Source organism: Myxocyprinus asiaticus, chromosome 26 (assembly GCF_019703515.2).
Source record: "Myxocyprinus asiaticus isolate MX2 ecotype Aquarium Trade chromosome 26, UBuf_Myxa_2, whole genome shotgun sequence".
Lineage (NCBI taxonomy): Eukaryota > Metazoa > Chordata > Actinopteri > Cypriniformes > Catostomidae > Myxocyprinus > Myxocyprinus asiaticus.
Genome location: NC_059369.1, coordinates 20,839,304 through 20,855,678, shown reverse-complemented (window position 1 = coordinate 20,855,678; position 16,375 = coordinate 20,839,304). Strand labels below are relative to the sequence as shown.

The window sequence follows — 16,375 nt, the reverse complement described above, 5'->3', positions numbered from 1 at the left end:
CGCTCTGTTTTAGCGCCTGTCTCTTTAAAGACCCCCTTTCCAAAAAGCCCAGTCTGCTCTGATTGGTCAGCTGGCCCAGTCTGTTGTGATTGGTCAACCGCTTAGAGCAGGGGTGTCAAACTCGGTTCCTGGAGGGCCACAGTCCAGCAGAGTTTAGCTCCAACCCTAATTAAACACACCTGAAGCAGCTAATCAAGGTCTTCAGGAGTGCTTGAAGATTACAAGGAGGCATTTTGGAGCAGGACTGGAAATAAACTCTGCAGGGCTGCGACCCTCCAGGAACTGAGTTTGACACCCCTGGCTTAGAGCGTGTGTCGGAAATGTAACGGCCCTTACCATAACCGAGTTTCAGCTTAAAGTAGCCGTTAGGCTGGCATTATGCAAATGTTTTACATAGTGACATCGCTAAGTCACGGAAGTAATGGCTGGACCAACCCGATCTCATGAAAAGTCGTAAATAATTTATGAGGTGGTTATTTCGTGTGATGTCGCACCATTTTGTTTGCACAAACTCCTAAGACTTTCATGTGCAAATTCCCGGATGTCTAATGCAGAAGTAAGCGAGTTTTGTGCACGAGGCGTTAAGGACATACTTGTTAATATTATGCCCTTACCCAAACCCCTTATCTAAACTTAACCAATCAGTAGAGTGTGTAAACATGATAGGAAGCTGTTGTGTGTGACAGAAGCAAGTAACTGTCGCGTATTAGATGGAAACGATGTCCAGCGACATCATTCAAATGAGTGCAGTCGCACGATATCATACGAATTAGACAAATTTAGAAAAGTCGTACGAATCCTGACGATTTCGCTGAGAGAATTTGTTGGACTGGACTGCAAAACAGGCATTTCTGGCAGTTCAGGAGCAGTGTTTTCTGTGGGAGAGAGTAACTCCCTTTGGTGTGGACTTTGTGCTTTGTAACTTTGCAGACCTTTTACATGCACAAACAGCTATATTACACACTAAAGGAAAGGTAAAATCCCAAAAAGCATAATAGGGCCTCTTTAAAGGAAACACCTTGGCGTTAAATCTATAATGCAGTTATATTTAATGCGTTATAGCTTTAATAAAGTTAAAATAAGGAAGCAGGTCATGTAAATAACTACAAACTCTGAAACTGGCATTTCTCTGTGCGGTCAGCACCTTTTCTATGAGTTGCGCGAAGTGTCCCGATCTAAGGGGGAGAGATTGAAACTGCACCCGGCTGATGCACACTCTGTTGCGGGGACTCTCATCCCTCGAGCGCACACTTGCTGCAGCTAGATTGTAACGTGACATGATAATATATGTGTCACTGTCCATTTCTTATCATGAAGAAAATTGGCAATACGCAGCTTTATTAATAAGAGAGAGTTTGTTTTTTTGTGAGTTAAAGATGGATTTAAGTAAACAGAAAAGTGAGAAAGGGTAGTCTTCACCTCATTATACACTGCAACAAAATAAGTTTTTGTTTTGGCTTGTTTTCCAAAAATAATATTAAAACCCCTTTAAAACAACGTACATTTACTTTAGCGGCTATACTGCAGAAGAAAAAATTGTTATCTGAGAATGTATCTGAAAAAAAGATTGAGAAGCAGCATATAAGATATTTAGACTTCTTTTAGAGAATAGATCTTGAATATAAGTATATTTTGTCTACTGCACTTGCAGAGGAATGAATACACTTACATACAAAATACACTTATATTTAAGATACATTCTCTTAAAACAAGTCTAAATATCTTTCTTGTTGCTTCTCAAGTAAATGTATCTTCTTTTAAGGATTTTTAGACCATTTTAAATGGGAAACAAGACAAAAACACTTGATAACAATAGGATTTTTTGCAGTGAATTTTTTTTTTACTGAATTAAACAAGTTTTTTTTTTTCCTTTAATTCAGCGAATGCCATTTAGAGGTATTTTTAAAAGATGATTTTGTCCTCTTTATTGTTAGCAAGCATATTTAATACAACCTTTTAAGTCGAGGCACAAGCTGAATAGTCGGTTAAGAGCTAATGATTAATCATTGCAATAATCACCGAATAGTTAAATAATCGTTCTAATAAACATTAGATTTACAATTATTTTGATAATCGACTAGTTGCAGCCCTAAAGCGCATTAAAATCGTTACAATATTCACAATGCTGCTTAGTTACAGTATATATTGGCAGCAAAATCATCGCAAATGTATCAGTACCAGTGATTTTTTTTTTTTTTTTTTCCCTATGGGCTGCACTTGCTGTTGGGTGGGGTGAGTGTGGCTTGAGGAGAGAGGAGGAGAGATTGAACTAGGGGGGAGCGAAGTTGCCAGGCAGCCAGAGTGGAGACCCTGGACTATCGAAGCCAGGCATGCAGACAAGAGCCAGCAGATAAGCTGTCTGATAAAAGATAGAAAATAGCAGCAGATTTCAACTTTCCCACTATCCAAGATCCATGGGGAGAAGGGGTGGCTGAATCAACTACTTATTTCATCCATCTGTATCTGTCTCTCCCCACAAACAACTTACAAGTCTATTGAGACGGCACACATACACACACATTTAATTTCAACGATGGGCATTTCATACGTAATGCATACACACGGTTCCAGACTGCCAACATCTTTCTTGACCTTCAGGAGAAAAGGCTTCTCTGCATTCCATACTGAACAAGAAATCATTTTTCTTGCACACAAATTCCGCACAAAGTTTCTCGCAATGCACATGCAACTACGTGCTTCCTTTTTTCTTCCTTTTATTGCTCCATTTCTCTCATTCAGCCTCAGATGCTCTTTTTGTCAAGAGGTGTAAGAATGATCTGAAAAATGGGGGGCACCATATAAAACCTGCTCAGTTTTCTATCATTCTCTCACACTTTCCTCCCTTCTAATCGTATCTTTCTCACTCTGCAAACAAACATAGGCGCACATGTACAGATATGAGTCCATGTACTCACACATATGATCTGTTTAGTCTATTCTTGCTGTCTTGGTAGTGGGAGGAAGGTTGGAGGTAGAAATCTGCACAGGCCTTAAAGTGAAACCTGACCCATACCCGAGACCCTACCCGGCCCGAATGATACCGTCAGATTATAAGCCCGAACCTGACCCGAAATCGCTCACTATCTTTATAATTTCTCCTCTTAGCAAGTACTGTTGCAATAGGCTGTATTTTATGAAAGTATTTAGGCAACATTCATAACAGGTTTGAAACAGCAAACATACAGTTTTAACAAGGCACGGCAGCACCTCAGTACACTAGAGCAGAACAGAAAAAAGCATTGATTTACCGTTTATGCACTGAAACTTTGCTTGGAGCAGAACAATCTGAAATAATATGAAACAATGCAACAGTTCCCTCTATGCAGCCTGAACTTGTTCAGAATGTTGAATCTTTGTGACAACTTCGTTAAAGACTCCTTACTCTTATATCTCACACCGGACTGTCATAAATTATATTATTATTATATTATATTCTCTCTTAACAACTTACTATCAACCGACAGCCTGAATGTCAATACAGTACAATACAACCTACTGTACATTCTATATCTACTATATATACTTTTTTTATTTTTATTGAATAATGTGTATCTATATTGTGTGTATTGTATATTGTACAGTGTGTGTAATTATGTGTATATTAGACTTTAAATTGTGTTGTGTTAATTTGATGTTTATTGTAAATTGGTATATGTCTCATCACTGTCACGACTGCTATGTTGATCGGAACTGCACCCAAGAATTTCACACACCATTGCACTTGTGTATATGGCTGTGTGACAAAAGTGATTTAGATTTTTTTTTTGGTGTCTCGACATGCATTTTTGAAAAAGTTATTTTTAACTTGACGCGTTGTTTAAACAGTGCCGGTTCTGCACGAGACACTGAAGCAACAGTCATAGACATTCGTCCAACATGTGTTTACGTAGGAAAACAATGGGAGAACAGAACAGACGTGCAAAAACACGTTTGGTGTGAACAGCCACTAACTCATCTGTTCGCGCTTGTCTGAGTGAGAGCACATGCACGAAACAAGTTTGGTATGCTTGTTTATTTTTTAATTAATTACAAAGCCGAACCCAACCCGAACCTGAAGTCCTACTTGAAAAACTGACCTGAAACCGGCCCGAAACCTGCCAGGTTCTCGAGTCCCGTTGGGCCCGGGTCGGGTTGCAGACCTCTAGTTGGAGGGTGTGACGGAAGGATGATGTGGCTTAGTGCAGAACGTTAGTCTTTCAACAGGACATATGTGTGTGATGAGATGCCAGCTGTAGGGTGTTGAGCGCTGTCTCTCAAGAGGGAAAATGTGTCTTCTCAGCTCTTCAGAAAATAGGGGCCAATTGGTCCTTATATTTCTCAGAGAGAGAGAGCGAGAGCTGTGGGGCGTCTAGTGGCTTTTGGGTTTGAAAGATCTATCTATTGTCATATTATTAGATTATTGAGATTTATGAAGTAAATATCATCATAGTAATGCTTTCAGAGATCTGACAAATTCAGCCATGATGCTCATGTGGGCAATGGGAGTTCGAATCTGGCTCAAAACAATTCTCGATCCCATTCCCTTTTGGGTTTCCTGGCTTCTCTTCACTGATCTATGAATGAAAGTGGCAAATAAAAAAATTAGTAAAGACGAGCTTGTCATGTACAGAGTTTCCACCATCATGGAAAACCTGTAAATATCAGGGAATTTTATCATTGTGATTTCCAACCCTGGAAAAAAGTAATGTAAATTAATAAAGTCGTGGTAATTTCTATAGTGAATACACATTTTTCTAGTTATGCTCTGCTCTAAAAAAGAAAAATTATAATTTCAGAAATTCCTCTGTGATCTCTATAAAATGATGCAAAAATAAAAAATACAAACTATGCTATAACTGAATTCCTATTCATTTAATTCCTAAAATCCTTATTATATTGAAAGTTGTGGGAACCTTGCATGTAGTCATGTGGAGGTTTTAAGTGTCAACATTGTCATGCGAAAACTTTAAAGAAATGTTCCAGGTTCAACACAAGTTACTGTAAGCTCAATCGACAGCATTTGTGGCATAATGTTGATTACCACCGAAAATAATTTTGGCTCATCCTTCGTTTATTATTTATTATACAGTGAGGCATTAGTGAATTGGGCCAGAACATAAACACTAAAACGCACACTTGAAAGTTTTAAAAGTTTTGCCACAAGCATTATACATGTTGTTGACATAATTTGAGTGTGTTAAAATCGTGGAAAGGCATGTCCAATTATGCAAATCAAATCAAAATCAAATCACTTTTATTGTCACACAACCATATACACAAGTGCAATAGTGTATGAAATTCTTGGGTGCAGTTCCAGTCAACATAGCAGTTGTGACAGTGATGAGACATATACCAATCTACAATAAACATCAGATTAACACAGCACAATTTACATATCTAATGTACACATAATTACACACAACACAATATACAAATAATAATATACAATGTACAGTATACAATACACACAATATAGAATATACAGTATACAATAAAAATAGTATATATAAAATATACAGTAGGTTGTATTGTGCTGAATTGACATTCAGGCTGTCGGTTGATAGTCAATTTCCAGTGTGTTGTTGAGAGAGAATATAATTTATGACAGTCCAGTGTAAGATTAATAAAGTGCAACTGCATTGTCCTGAAGACATAATGCTGGTAAACCCTGTAATCTGGTAAACCCTGTAATCTGGTAAACGCTGTAATGCCAGTAAATCCCTGATGCATCACACTTAAATTATGTTAACATGTATTATGTTTGTATTTTGTGGCTACACTTTTGAAACAGTGAGTATTTGAACATTTATGGACATTCAGTTCAATTGTAAGTGCCTTAGTGTAACCGCAATTGTCACTTTTTTTTTTTTTTTTTTTTAGTAAACAAGGGACAAGTCGGAGTAAGTTTTTGTAGTAATCAACATTATCCCACGAATGCTGTTGATTGAGCTTAACTTGTATTGAGCCTGTAACATTCCTCTACAGTATTCTTTTTTTTTTTTTTTTTTCTAACAGAATGTGAAGTGTATGGTGTTGTGATATAGACAGCAGGTCCCTATCAGTACAAGTGTTCCAACTGGGAAAATAGTCATCAGACGTATTTTAGCTGGGCTTTTTTCTCTGAAGGAGGGGTCTGATAAATGGGTGGGAGCAGGTTTGTTGATCTGCACTTGCCGGGGTAGTTTTTCTTTCAGATGGGCATGAGAAATACCTTCAGATGTTCCATTTATCTCTATGGCGACCAGGCTAGCTTGTAACCTTAGAGATATCGTTGCCAACAATCGCACCTGTCCTCTGTGGACACAAAGAACAATTTCCAGCGGGGGTCTGGAAATCTGATTTTTCCCTGTTCCGGGTGAATCCATCTCACTGTTTTTATTCATTCGTTCGTTCTTTCTTTCTCTCTCATTCTGTCTCCAAGCTTATCGCCTCTCCTTGACCATTATCTGGCAGACAGCTCCTGCTCATTAAGGAGTTAATTTTCTCCTCTCTATCTGTGATTAGTATAGTGAACCTAAAGCACTGTGAATTCCTTAAATTTTCCCTCACTGTTATCAAAAAGAGAAAAAGGGGAATGGGGGATATTTAATCATTTAAGTAGTCTTCCTGGGGAACTGCCGTTCTATTTTTTTCCCTCCCATCTCTTCCCAGCAATGTAAAGAAATCCTGCAAAAGCCGCCCAGCTCAGTAATTCAGTTTTTAAAGCATGAAAAAAAAAAAACAAAAAAAAAACGACTTGATGAAATTCCACTATCAGCTCCGAACCAATATGCAAAATATCTCGCTGGAAATCAAATAGCTATTATGTTTTCATTTCCACATCGGCGTATTTGCTTAATGAAGAGGAGACAGATCAGACCGGTAGAGAGAGTCTGCAGAAGCCGATAACCGGGAACGGCTTGCAGCTATCCACACAGAGTGACGTTCCCAGTCAGAGAGAGAGAGAGAGAGAGAGAGAGAGAGAGAGGGAAGAGTGAAAGAAAGCAGAGAGTACTGGGGAAAGAGCGAACAGACAGTAAAGTGATGGAGGGAGGTAAAAGGTAAAGCAGAAAAGGAAGGATAGAGAGAAAAAGGCAGATAAGGGAATAGAGGGATGTCTTTAAAATGTGCCTCGTTGCAGTGGCCTGGGCTCAGGCCTGTTTGAAGTGCTTGGATGCCCAGCACACGTGAATATCATCAGCACCACACATTATCACCTTACAATAATCAGTCATTATCATAAGTATTATAATCACTGACTCGTGTGATTTGACTGATGAGAATTAGAACAGTGTCTTCCTGCTCTGCTTACTCTTTTTATTTCGTTATTAAGAAGACTTGTCGAGTATAACTATACTGTTTGTTCTGTGTTCACGTCTTAAGAGTTTTTGATTAATTGTGCTTCATTGTTTGGCTGAAGTTCTTACTCTTTGCATTCACGCTTTCAAGGTTTTTAATAAATATACTGTGGTCCCAGCAGTTTATTTTAAAACTAAATAATAATAATAATAATAATAATAATAATTCTACAGGAATATTCTGGGTTTAATACAAATTGAATGTAAAGTGTGGCATTTCTGTGCCATTAGCAACACCTAACAGGATTGCAGAAATCATTCTCCTGGTCTGCCATTGGTTAAGCAGATAGTCCCACCTTAAACCCATTTCCATTGGTTAAGATAATGTCACTATGTTGGACTGGTCAGGATGATCAAACAAATATGATTGCAATTTGATAGTGCCACCGGGGAGAATTCACTTAGAATTAATTGCACCTGGTAAAAGTGAAAATGTTTGCACACACTGTCTCCGCTGATTTAGCCCCTTGTTCACTATTTATGCAGATCAGGCGACAGTGCAAACGGAGCCACAAAATCATTGCTACGCACAATTCTGAAGTCACGGGCCTGTTCTGAGCACTATACAGTATAGCGGAGGATGCAGCAAACCACCGTGATCTGAAACACCCTGCTGGGAATGTACAGCATCATTGTGATATAAGATGGCACCTGAATCATTTCTTCAACATGCGAAAGTGCGCTTCACTACACCACACATCAGGATACATGCCAGGTTATAGCGCTTTACTCCATCATTTGATCATTATTTGAAGAATAACTGCTGAACTGCTTTCATTTGGCGGTAATAGTGCAATCTGATTGTGGCGGGCATTTTTTTGCAAATGACGCGTAATCTGTAATAAGCATAGTAATATACATAGTAAGGAAGCATGTTTAGGCAGAAAGGAATGACAGTGACTTAATTTCAATACTGAAGACGCAGTGAAATTTTGGATTGGTTAGTGAATAAGATGCAGGTATTTACGCTGAAGTGTTGCAACTGTTTAGTGAATTCCCCCAAAGTGTTCATACTTTTTCTAGGGGAATCAACCTACAAATTACTTGCTTATAGTTGTATTTGCTCATTAAACCAGGATAGGGGACAGTAGTTTAATAAAAATACGAAAAGATTGCTCACCTCAAAGCTCTATCAAGAGAATAACGAATGTAAAAAGCATGCGCTGTACACACACCCCATAGAATTCCATTGTAAATGCATAACTGTCGACACATTTAATGTTTCTTTTTACAAACTGTGGTATAAGTCATTATTATTTTCTACTTTTTCATTTTAAATAAGTTTGTTTTACAGTTGATTGATATTGTATGGGTTGGAGATTCCACAGTAAAATTAAGAAAAATTATTACAATTTGTTTTTTTTAAGTTCTGCCTCAATTTCATACACTGTTCAAAGGCCTGTTTCTTATTGTGAATAGTGCAAAGAAAAGAAGAGAGTCTTTAGCCCTATGTAGGTGAAGTCATAGTGCTCCAGTTTTGCGAGTGAACACAAGAATGCTAGTCAGTACATCGTTGTAAGCCTCCTGCTCTGGATGGTGGAAACAAAGATGGTGTGAGTATTGGCAAATCAAGTGAAAGTCCACTTGTGTATGCCGGTGTCCGCAGAGGTCGTGCCTTTCTGCCAGTGAATCGCACAAGCCCTGAGGCTCCCAGCTTATCTGCAACTCCAGCAAAATACTGACATACATCCAGGCCTGTGTCTGAGCACTACACTGGCTCATCAGTCATTTCAGCACATTTTCAGCTCTCAGATCAATACTGTTTTTTAATTTTCAATTGTATTTGTCCGGTGCTTTTCACAGTGCACATTGCTCCAGAGAGGCTTTACAAAGAGCAGTGCTTTACAAACTCCCCTCAGTGAGCAAGCCAAAGGCAACAGTGGCAAAGAAAACACCTTAAAGGAATAGTTCACCCAAAACTGAAAATTCTCTCATCATTTACTCACCCTCATGCCATCCCAGATGTGTGACTTTCTTTCCTCTGCTGAACTGAAATGAAGATTTTTAGAAGAATATTTCAGCTCTGTAGGTCCATACAATGCAAGTGAATGGGTGGCAACATTTTGAAGCTCCAAAAATCACAAAGAGTCAGCATAAAAGTAATCCATAAGACTTCAGTGGTTAAATCCATGTCTTCAGAAGCGAAATGATAGGTGTGGGTGAGAAACAGATCAATATTTAAGTCCTTTTTAATTATAAATTCTCCTCCCTGCTCACTCGGTGTCGACTTTCACATTCTTCTTCTTGTGTTTTTGGTGATTCACATTCTTCATGCAAACTGAAAATTCTGTAATCATTTACTCACCCTCATGTTGTTACAAACTCGTACGACTTGATTGGAGTGATGGGGATGCTATGCTTTTCTTGGATCTTGCCAATTAAAATTAATAAGAGCGTTTTAATGCCCTCAGCTCTGATCAATATGTATAGCCTATTGTGCATGAATTTTCACCACAGTTCAATTCAGGTACCACAGTTGCCTGAATGCACACACATGCAGAGTCTCACCAAGTTCTCCCTGCTCTCCTCGAAGTATCTTACTTCAAGTCCCTGATTTCCTGATACAAGTGCTGTTCTTTCTTCTGCTGAATTGGGGCTGATTAACGTAAGGGTGAGAGAGTCTGTTAGTTTAATCAGGGCTCAGGTTTGATGTGTTGTCTCTTCAGTTTAATCACTGCCGCTAAGCACACTGGTTTGATGTGGACTTGTCTGCTTAATAAAGCCCTATCTCCTCCGCCTTCATCAGCCTTTTCACTTTGTTCTGCATGTTCAAGTGCCAGTTAGGACTCAAAAGTGTCCATCTCTCTTTCTTTCAGTCCGTCTTCTGCCTCTTTTTTTTTTTATTTGATTTTTTTATAGTGAAACCTGTCTGTACAGACAGAGTTTTTGCAAGTTGAAGGTGTTTTAGTCTCTAAACTTGGGTAAGGAAGCAAAAAGTTGACTCCAAATATATAGCAGAAAACTCTCACATTTCGTAATATGTTGTTTAAAACATTTTGGAAAAATGCATCCATTTATGGCAAACAAGTTGTCTGCTGACATTTTGAACATAACTCTTTATCTATGTTCAGTTCTGTGAAATGCATATATTATTCCTCCAATAAGATGACGAGAAAGTGAGTGAAAGAGGGCAAAAAGTTTTTTTTTCTGCACTTTTGATGTCTGAAAGCAGTGATGCGGTGATTTATTCATTTAACCAGAGCTGTAATAGGAAAGAAAATCATTAATTTAAACTTGCATTTAAACAAGTTTGCGAAATGTAATTGGAATTTTAAACGGAGAAGTCCTTTTGTACAATTATGATTAAAGGAAAATTAATTGTATGAAAATGTCGCCACAGATATAGAAAATTAGATCTAGCAGGGCCCGGTCTACATTCTAAAAATATGGCATGTGTGATCGATCTTTTTACTTTTTTCTCTCGCATCCTTTATTACTAAGGTCCAAATCTAAGTGTGTTAATTTTATCTGAAATTACAGTGAACCATGCAGCCGTGGAAGTCGAAATTAGCCTAAAGATGTTTCATTTACAAAGACAGAAACACTTTGTCAGGGAGCGATTGTTTCCGAGCATTATCTCCGCCTCGTTTTAATTGCTTTGGAAGTGAAATTAACAGAATTAGAAAAATTGCCTTTGCCTTTTTCTACAAGGCTCTTTATTCATGGGTATTGTTGTGTGCTTTGTATAGATTATAAGCCCCTTTGTTCTAGGAAGTGTAAATATATACGCCTCCAGTCACGGCTTTAGCTCCGAACAATCGCCTCTCTGTTCATCACAACTTAATGAAAATCAATTTACGAAAAAACTGTGGTAAAATCCGATTTTCCAACCCCTGGTAATTTGCCTTAGATGCAGATGCATAAAATAGTGGGTCTCCTCGTTTAGTTAAGCGCAGTGAGAATGTAATGTGGTGAATTTGTTCGACTCTCTTTAACACATTGTAGTTTTCTTCATCTTAAACCTCATTAGAATAACAATGCAGATGGCAAGGGTTGAATTAACATGCAAACCACAGTGGTGTCCACAACAGCCCAGACTTTTCTGTCACGCATTGCATTATGATGTTAAACAAAGGACAATATTCTTAGAGAGCTTGTTCGGAAAATATTGTAATGTTTGTTTTCTTTAAAAGTAATGAAATTAAAATGGCTCATCATACTTCAAAATAACTGTTAGTTGATGCAGTGTCTGTTTTTATGTCAAGACGTAAGCTAAACATCACTTTATATTAAAAGAAATATTTTTAAACATTTTATTACAATGTAATTCAAAACTTAAACCTCTGGAGATTTTTTTTAAACATCACTGGAACTTATCTTAGTTTCCTCCTCATGGTTGGAAAGTGTACGGTTTTGTTCATCGCCTGCCAACTGGGAATGTATTGAGTTATACAAATGAGTTAATCACCCTGCTCACTGATACAACACATACACCCTGCTGTTCATTTACTTCCTTGTGTTTGGAAGCTCTGGGATTTCCAACCAATTAAATCTTTCAAAAGCGTGTAGCAAAACTAGATGTTTGAAATGAATCTGAAATGTCCTCTTAATAATAGACTGTATCATTCTGTATTCACAGAACACCCAAATCCTTTTAGAAAAAACGGGGAATATTCACACAATCTGAATCCCTCATAGTGGCCTTTCTAGATTGAGGCTTTAGCATGATATGAGATCTTTAAAAAAGGCCATTAATATTAGAAGTCTTTTATTTTTTTTAATGCTTATACAGTGTAATCTATTACAGGTATGTAGAATAACATATTCCATTTGAATGACTCCTCTCTCTCTCTTTCTTATTATAATGACATCTGTTTAAAGTGGTTTTGTTTTGTTTTTTAGTTTTTTCTTTTGTTTTGTGTATAGACTTGAAAAGATCTGAATAGATACAAATTTTTTTGTAAACTGTCAGATTTAATAAAGTGGTGTGTTTTATACTCAGAAACTCTTTCTCTCTTTCTGTGTAGGATCTATTGGGGACCTTAATGGGAGTGAAGATCCATCTGATGATGTAAGCATATCAGGAGAGGAAGGCGGAGCTTCAGACCAGGAAGACTCTGCCGAGTGTGACGGTTCAAGTCCGCCTTCATGCACACCACTTTATAATGAAGGTGAAAAGACACACACTAAAACATGACTGTCATATTAAAACTGTCTGAAAATTCCCTTTAGTCAGTATGCAGTCTGAAATAACTTGTATTGTTTTGTGATGAAACAGTTTTAACACTGATGTCTGTTGATAACAGGAGTCTTAGACATCTCGCTCACATGTGATCATCTGACTTCTGTAAAATAGGTTCCTTTTGCTCTTTGGCTTAAATGAAATATATGTGCTGTTCAGGGAAAGGAAATGCTCACTGGATAAAGCTTTGTTTAATCGGGTGTCCTCTGAAGAGATTCCAGATAACTCAAGATTAGATTGTTTTGATACCTGGTTTAGTTCCTGGAAGTGTTATATATTATCTTTTATATCTTTTGTAGACTTCAATAAACAGACCAGTTGTACAGTTTCATTATGTTTTTTTTATTGGGATTAATGAAGAGGGAGAGCTCATTTTTCTTGCTAATTTAAATAAGGTGCAATAATTGTTTTTGGTTCTTGCATATATTGTGTTACTGTATATACGGTTGGGTACAAAAGTCTGAGACCACTTCTATTGTTAGATATCAGTTCTATTTTGCATTCATAATTTGTTTTTCATGACAAATTATAATAACAGCATAACAATTTCATAAAAATCTTCATGCATGCACTCAAGCTGGTATGGATGTACATTTGTGCAAAACTGGATGACCCATGTTATCCCAACATGATTTTTGAATGTTCCAAAGAGCATCTTTGTTTTTCCCCCTTTTTTTTATCTGGAAAATTCCTGTTCTTGTGAATTTTGGGACTGAAGAGATAAGAGCGGGTTTGTTGGCTGGTTTTGATAAATGCACAGAAATTCTGTCAGGTGCTAATCGTGACTAGTTTGGAGATTGTCCTGGTTTGTTTGTGTGTACGTGTGTGTGTGTGTGTGTGTGTGTGTGTGTGTGTGTGTCTAGACACAGATGTGAGAATGCATATTTACCTCACATACTTAGTTTAGAGTGTTTGTTCGTTTTTGAGTATGATTTTGGTCATTGTTTTATTATACTATATTCCTATGTGAAAAGAGGGTCTACGTCAACATTTGTCAGCTGTATTTTTCTCTCAATTTCTCTCACCCCCACCTCTTTGGGCTTCACCGTTGCCCGGTGCTGCTATTATCAGCCTCTGTAAATCAGCCATGTTTGATGAACCTGCTCTTTCAACCTCCGATCAATACCAGGTCTTTATCAGGCCAGCACTGGCTAATAAAGGCAAGCTCCCCTTATCCACCATCTGGGAGAGAAAGACACAGGCGATAACCAACTGATAACTGCCTCAGAAAAACACTCAACCAGTCACAGGACACACACTACTGATAACCACCTGTAAAATCTAAATATAAACTAAAATACCATGCTTTATAACTTTATAAAGAAAGCACTGAAATCCATGTTAAAAAGTCAGTCCGAAGTCATGTATACAGTGTGAGATCTTTCAGTGATTTAGGGAATATCTGATGGTGAAACCCTGGAATTGAAGTCCTTGTCCATATCAGCAAACACGTCACACCATGGCAGAGCTGGTGAGGAGGTCTGATCTGGGCCTGATCTTGCTTACGATTTAACCAGGGCCAAAATAGTTAGCCGACATGTGATTAAAGGGATAGTTTACCCAAAAATGTACATTCTGTCATCATTTACTCACCCTTATGTTTTTCTGAATCTGTATGATTGGGATATTAGGTAGATTGCATCCTCATTAACCTTTCACTTTCATTGTATAAGAAGATGATGCAATGCAAGTGAATGTGACTGATACTAACGTAGTCACTAACAGTTTTTATTTCGGTTCATTCTGAACAGAAACAGTATTTTTTTTTCATTCTGGTTCGGCCATTCCACAGCCTCCTTTTCTGAATGATTACCGGTTAGAACAAAATAAAAGAACAGTTAATAAAGTTCTTTTTAAAATGACTGTACTCTGCACTAAGGGGTGGGTGAAATACCAGTGCCAGTGTTGCCAGATTTCGCAAGAGAAACAAGCGACCTGGTCTGGAAAAATAAGCCACTTGCCTCTTCAAAATAAGTGAAAATAAGCAATTAAAATTTTTTCCCTGTGTGGTGGATTTATCGGCATAGAAATCGTAACAAGCATACAGTTTATTCAAGTATAATTTTAATTAAAGATCTGCTTCTCAGTCAAAGCCCAGCAGCATCAAATCTGTATTAATCTAACAATAATTTAGTGAAGACTTGGAAACAACTAAGAAATATACGTTTTACCTCTAATAATGTTTTCCTTGTATCTGGATTAGCCATGCAAGTATATATGTAGTAATTATACATAGTTGTTAAAAAGGTCTTCATTCACAGAATGCGACATCCACAATGGGCAATTAGACAAAGAAATGTGTGATGCAGCAGTTTCCTTCAGGATCAAAGCGCATTTCATTTTTTAAGGCTACATGAAGTGGTGTAATTCCAAAAATGTACTGTGATAAACCCTTTGGCCTTAGGAAAAAATTATCGGAATGAAAATTAACTTGTTTAACCGATTACCAGCATTTAACAAAATAACATTTTCACTCTGGGACACTTGAAAATGACTTGTTCTCATTTTTGGTAACATTCTGCAAAAAACGTATTTTGTTTTCGGTTTTCAAATATCATATCAGTGCAAATATCTTGGCATGTAAAGGCTCGGGTATACTTCGTTTTTGTGCATTACAGATCAAATTGCGCCCATTTGATCGCGTTGCTTTTCAAAGTATACTTTTCTGACCACAAATAAATACTAACACGTTCAACGCATGCACGCTACGTCTGCTTTGCGATACTCTTTTAGTACATTCAACCACAGGCGCATGCTGACAGTCGAGGGATAGTCCGCGTGTCGAGAAAATCTGGGTCTTGGATGGTCCAGGCTGTGCTGATGACAAAATTTGTGTCATGGAGCAATCACCAATGCGGACAACAGAATTATACTTTGGCCTTAATACTGGCAAGTTTCAAGTGACCTATTTAAGTCACAACTTTGGACTTAGTGGTCCATCAGACACTCGGGGGCACAATCAGAGATGATACGCTTTAGCCTTGTGTACCTTACAAGAAAAGATCTTGACCCTCCCACAACCACTTATTTGTGAGAATGCGAAAAAGAGAGAAAAATTCTAAGAAAATGACTTTATAAAAAATGAGGCCAGCCAGGAAGAATGGAGCAAGTTGGGTGACTTTGCCCTCCAGGTGTGACAAGGGAAGTTGCTGTTATCAGATGAAGGGAGGTTGTTGGGTTGGGGAAGGGGTGTGCGTGAGTGTGTATGTGTGTTTACGTGCACTTGTAGAGTAAAGAGACTACCGAGGAGCCAGGCTGGTGGGAAAACCCCCCCACCCCACCCCACCCCGCCCTCCAATCCTGATACCTGCCATCTCTGCTCAGATGATATGGGAGATTATATTGATAATATTAAATGCAATAACTGTGGCTCCAGCTCCTCTCCCCACGCTGAGCGCTGCAGGATAAAATCAATGTGCCATTCAATGTGATTTATAGCTGAAAATAATAGGGCTTCTTCGGCAGGGAGGGGGGCGCATCACAGGACGGCATGCACTGGGACAGACCGAGAATGGCGGTTTAGCCTAGGTGGAAGTGGGGCTGACGATAGGGGTGTGTGCGTTTGTGATTTATTTGATGATTAAGATCTAATCTCCAACCTGTTAAATTAATAACAGCAACTCTGACTGCATCATGCGGACTGAGATTTATGGCTGGTATTGATCGGCAGCTATCACTGTTTATCGCCACGGGAATGCAAGGGTAAACATGCCCTTTGTGTACCACAGATGAGTTGTAATCTAGGTGGGGTGATGGGGAAGGGGAGAAGGAGAATTATGAAAAGTGTGGGAGTGTAGGGGACATGAAGAGGGACCGTTCCCGCCATTCCATCTTAAAAGGAGAGTTCACCCAAAAATGAAAATCTGTCATTATTTAC

At 38.2% G+C, this 16,375-nt stretch overlaps 1 protein-coding gene across 2 annotated transcripts in view; it reads left to right on the top strand.

Annotated features, from left to right (window-relative positions):
• Window positions 1–16,375, top strand: part of LOC127417387 (zinc finger protein ZFPM1-like) — a 127,606-nt gene that overhangs the window by 54,203 nt on the left and 57,028 nt on the right. The window contains exons 2-3 of one of the 2 annotated variants that reach the window (XM_051657398.1): window positions 7,803–8,031; window positions 12,284–12,427. In XM_051657398.1, the coding sequence (XP_051513358.1) occupies window positions 7,986–8,031; window positions 12,284–12,427 (190 nt within the window). In that variant the 5' untranslated portion in view covers window positions 7,803–7,985. The remainder of the gene's footprint in view (window positions 1–7,802; window positions 8,032–12,283; window positions 12,428–16,375) is intronic. The other variant, XM_051657395.1, reaches the window with a different exon arrangement.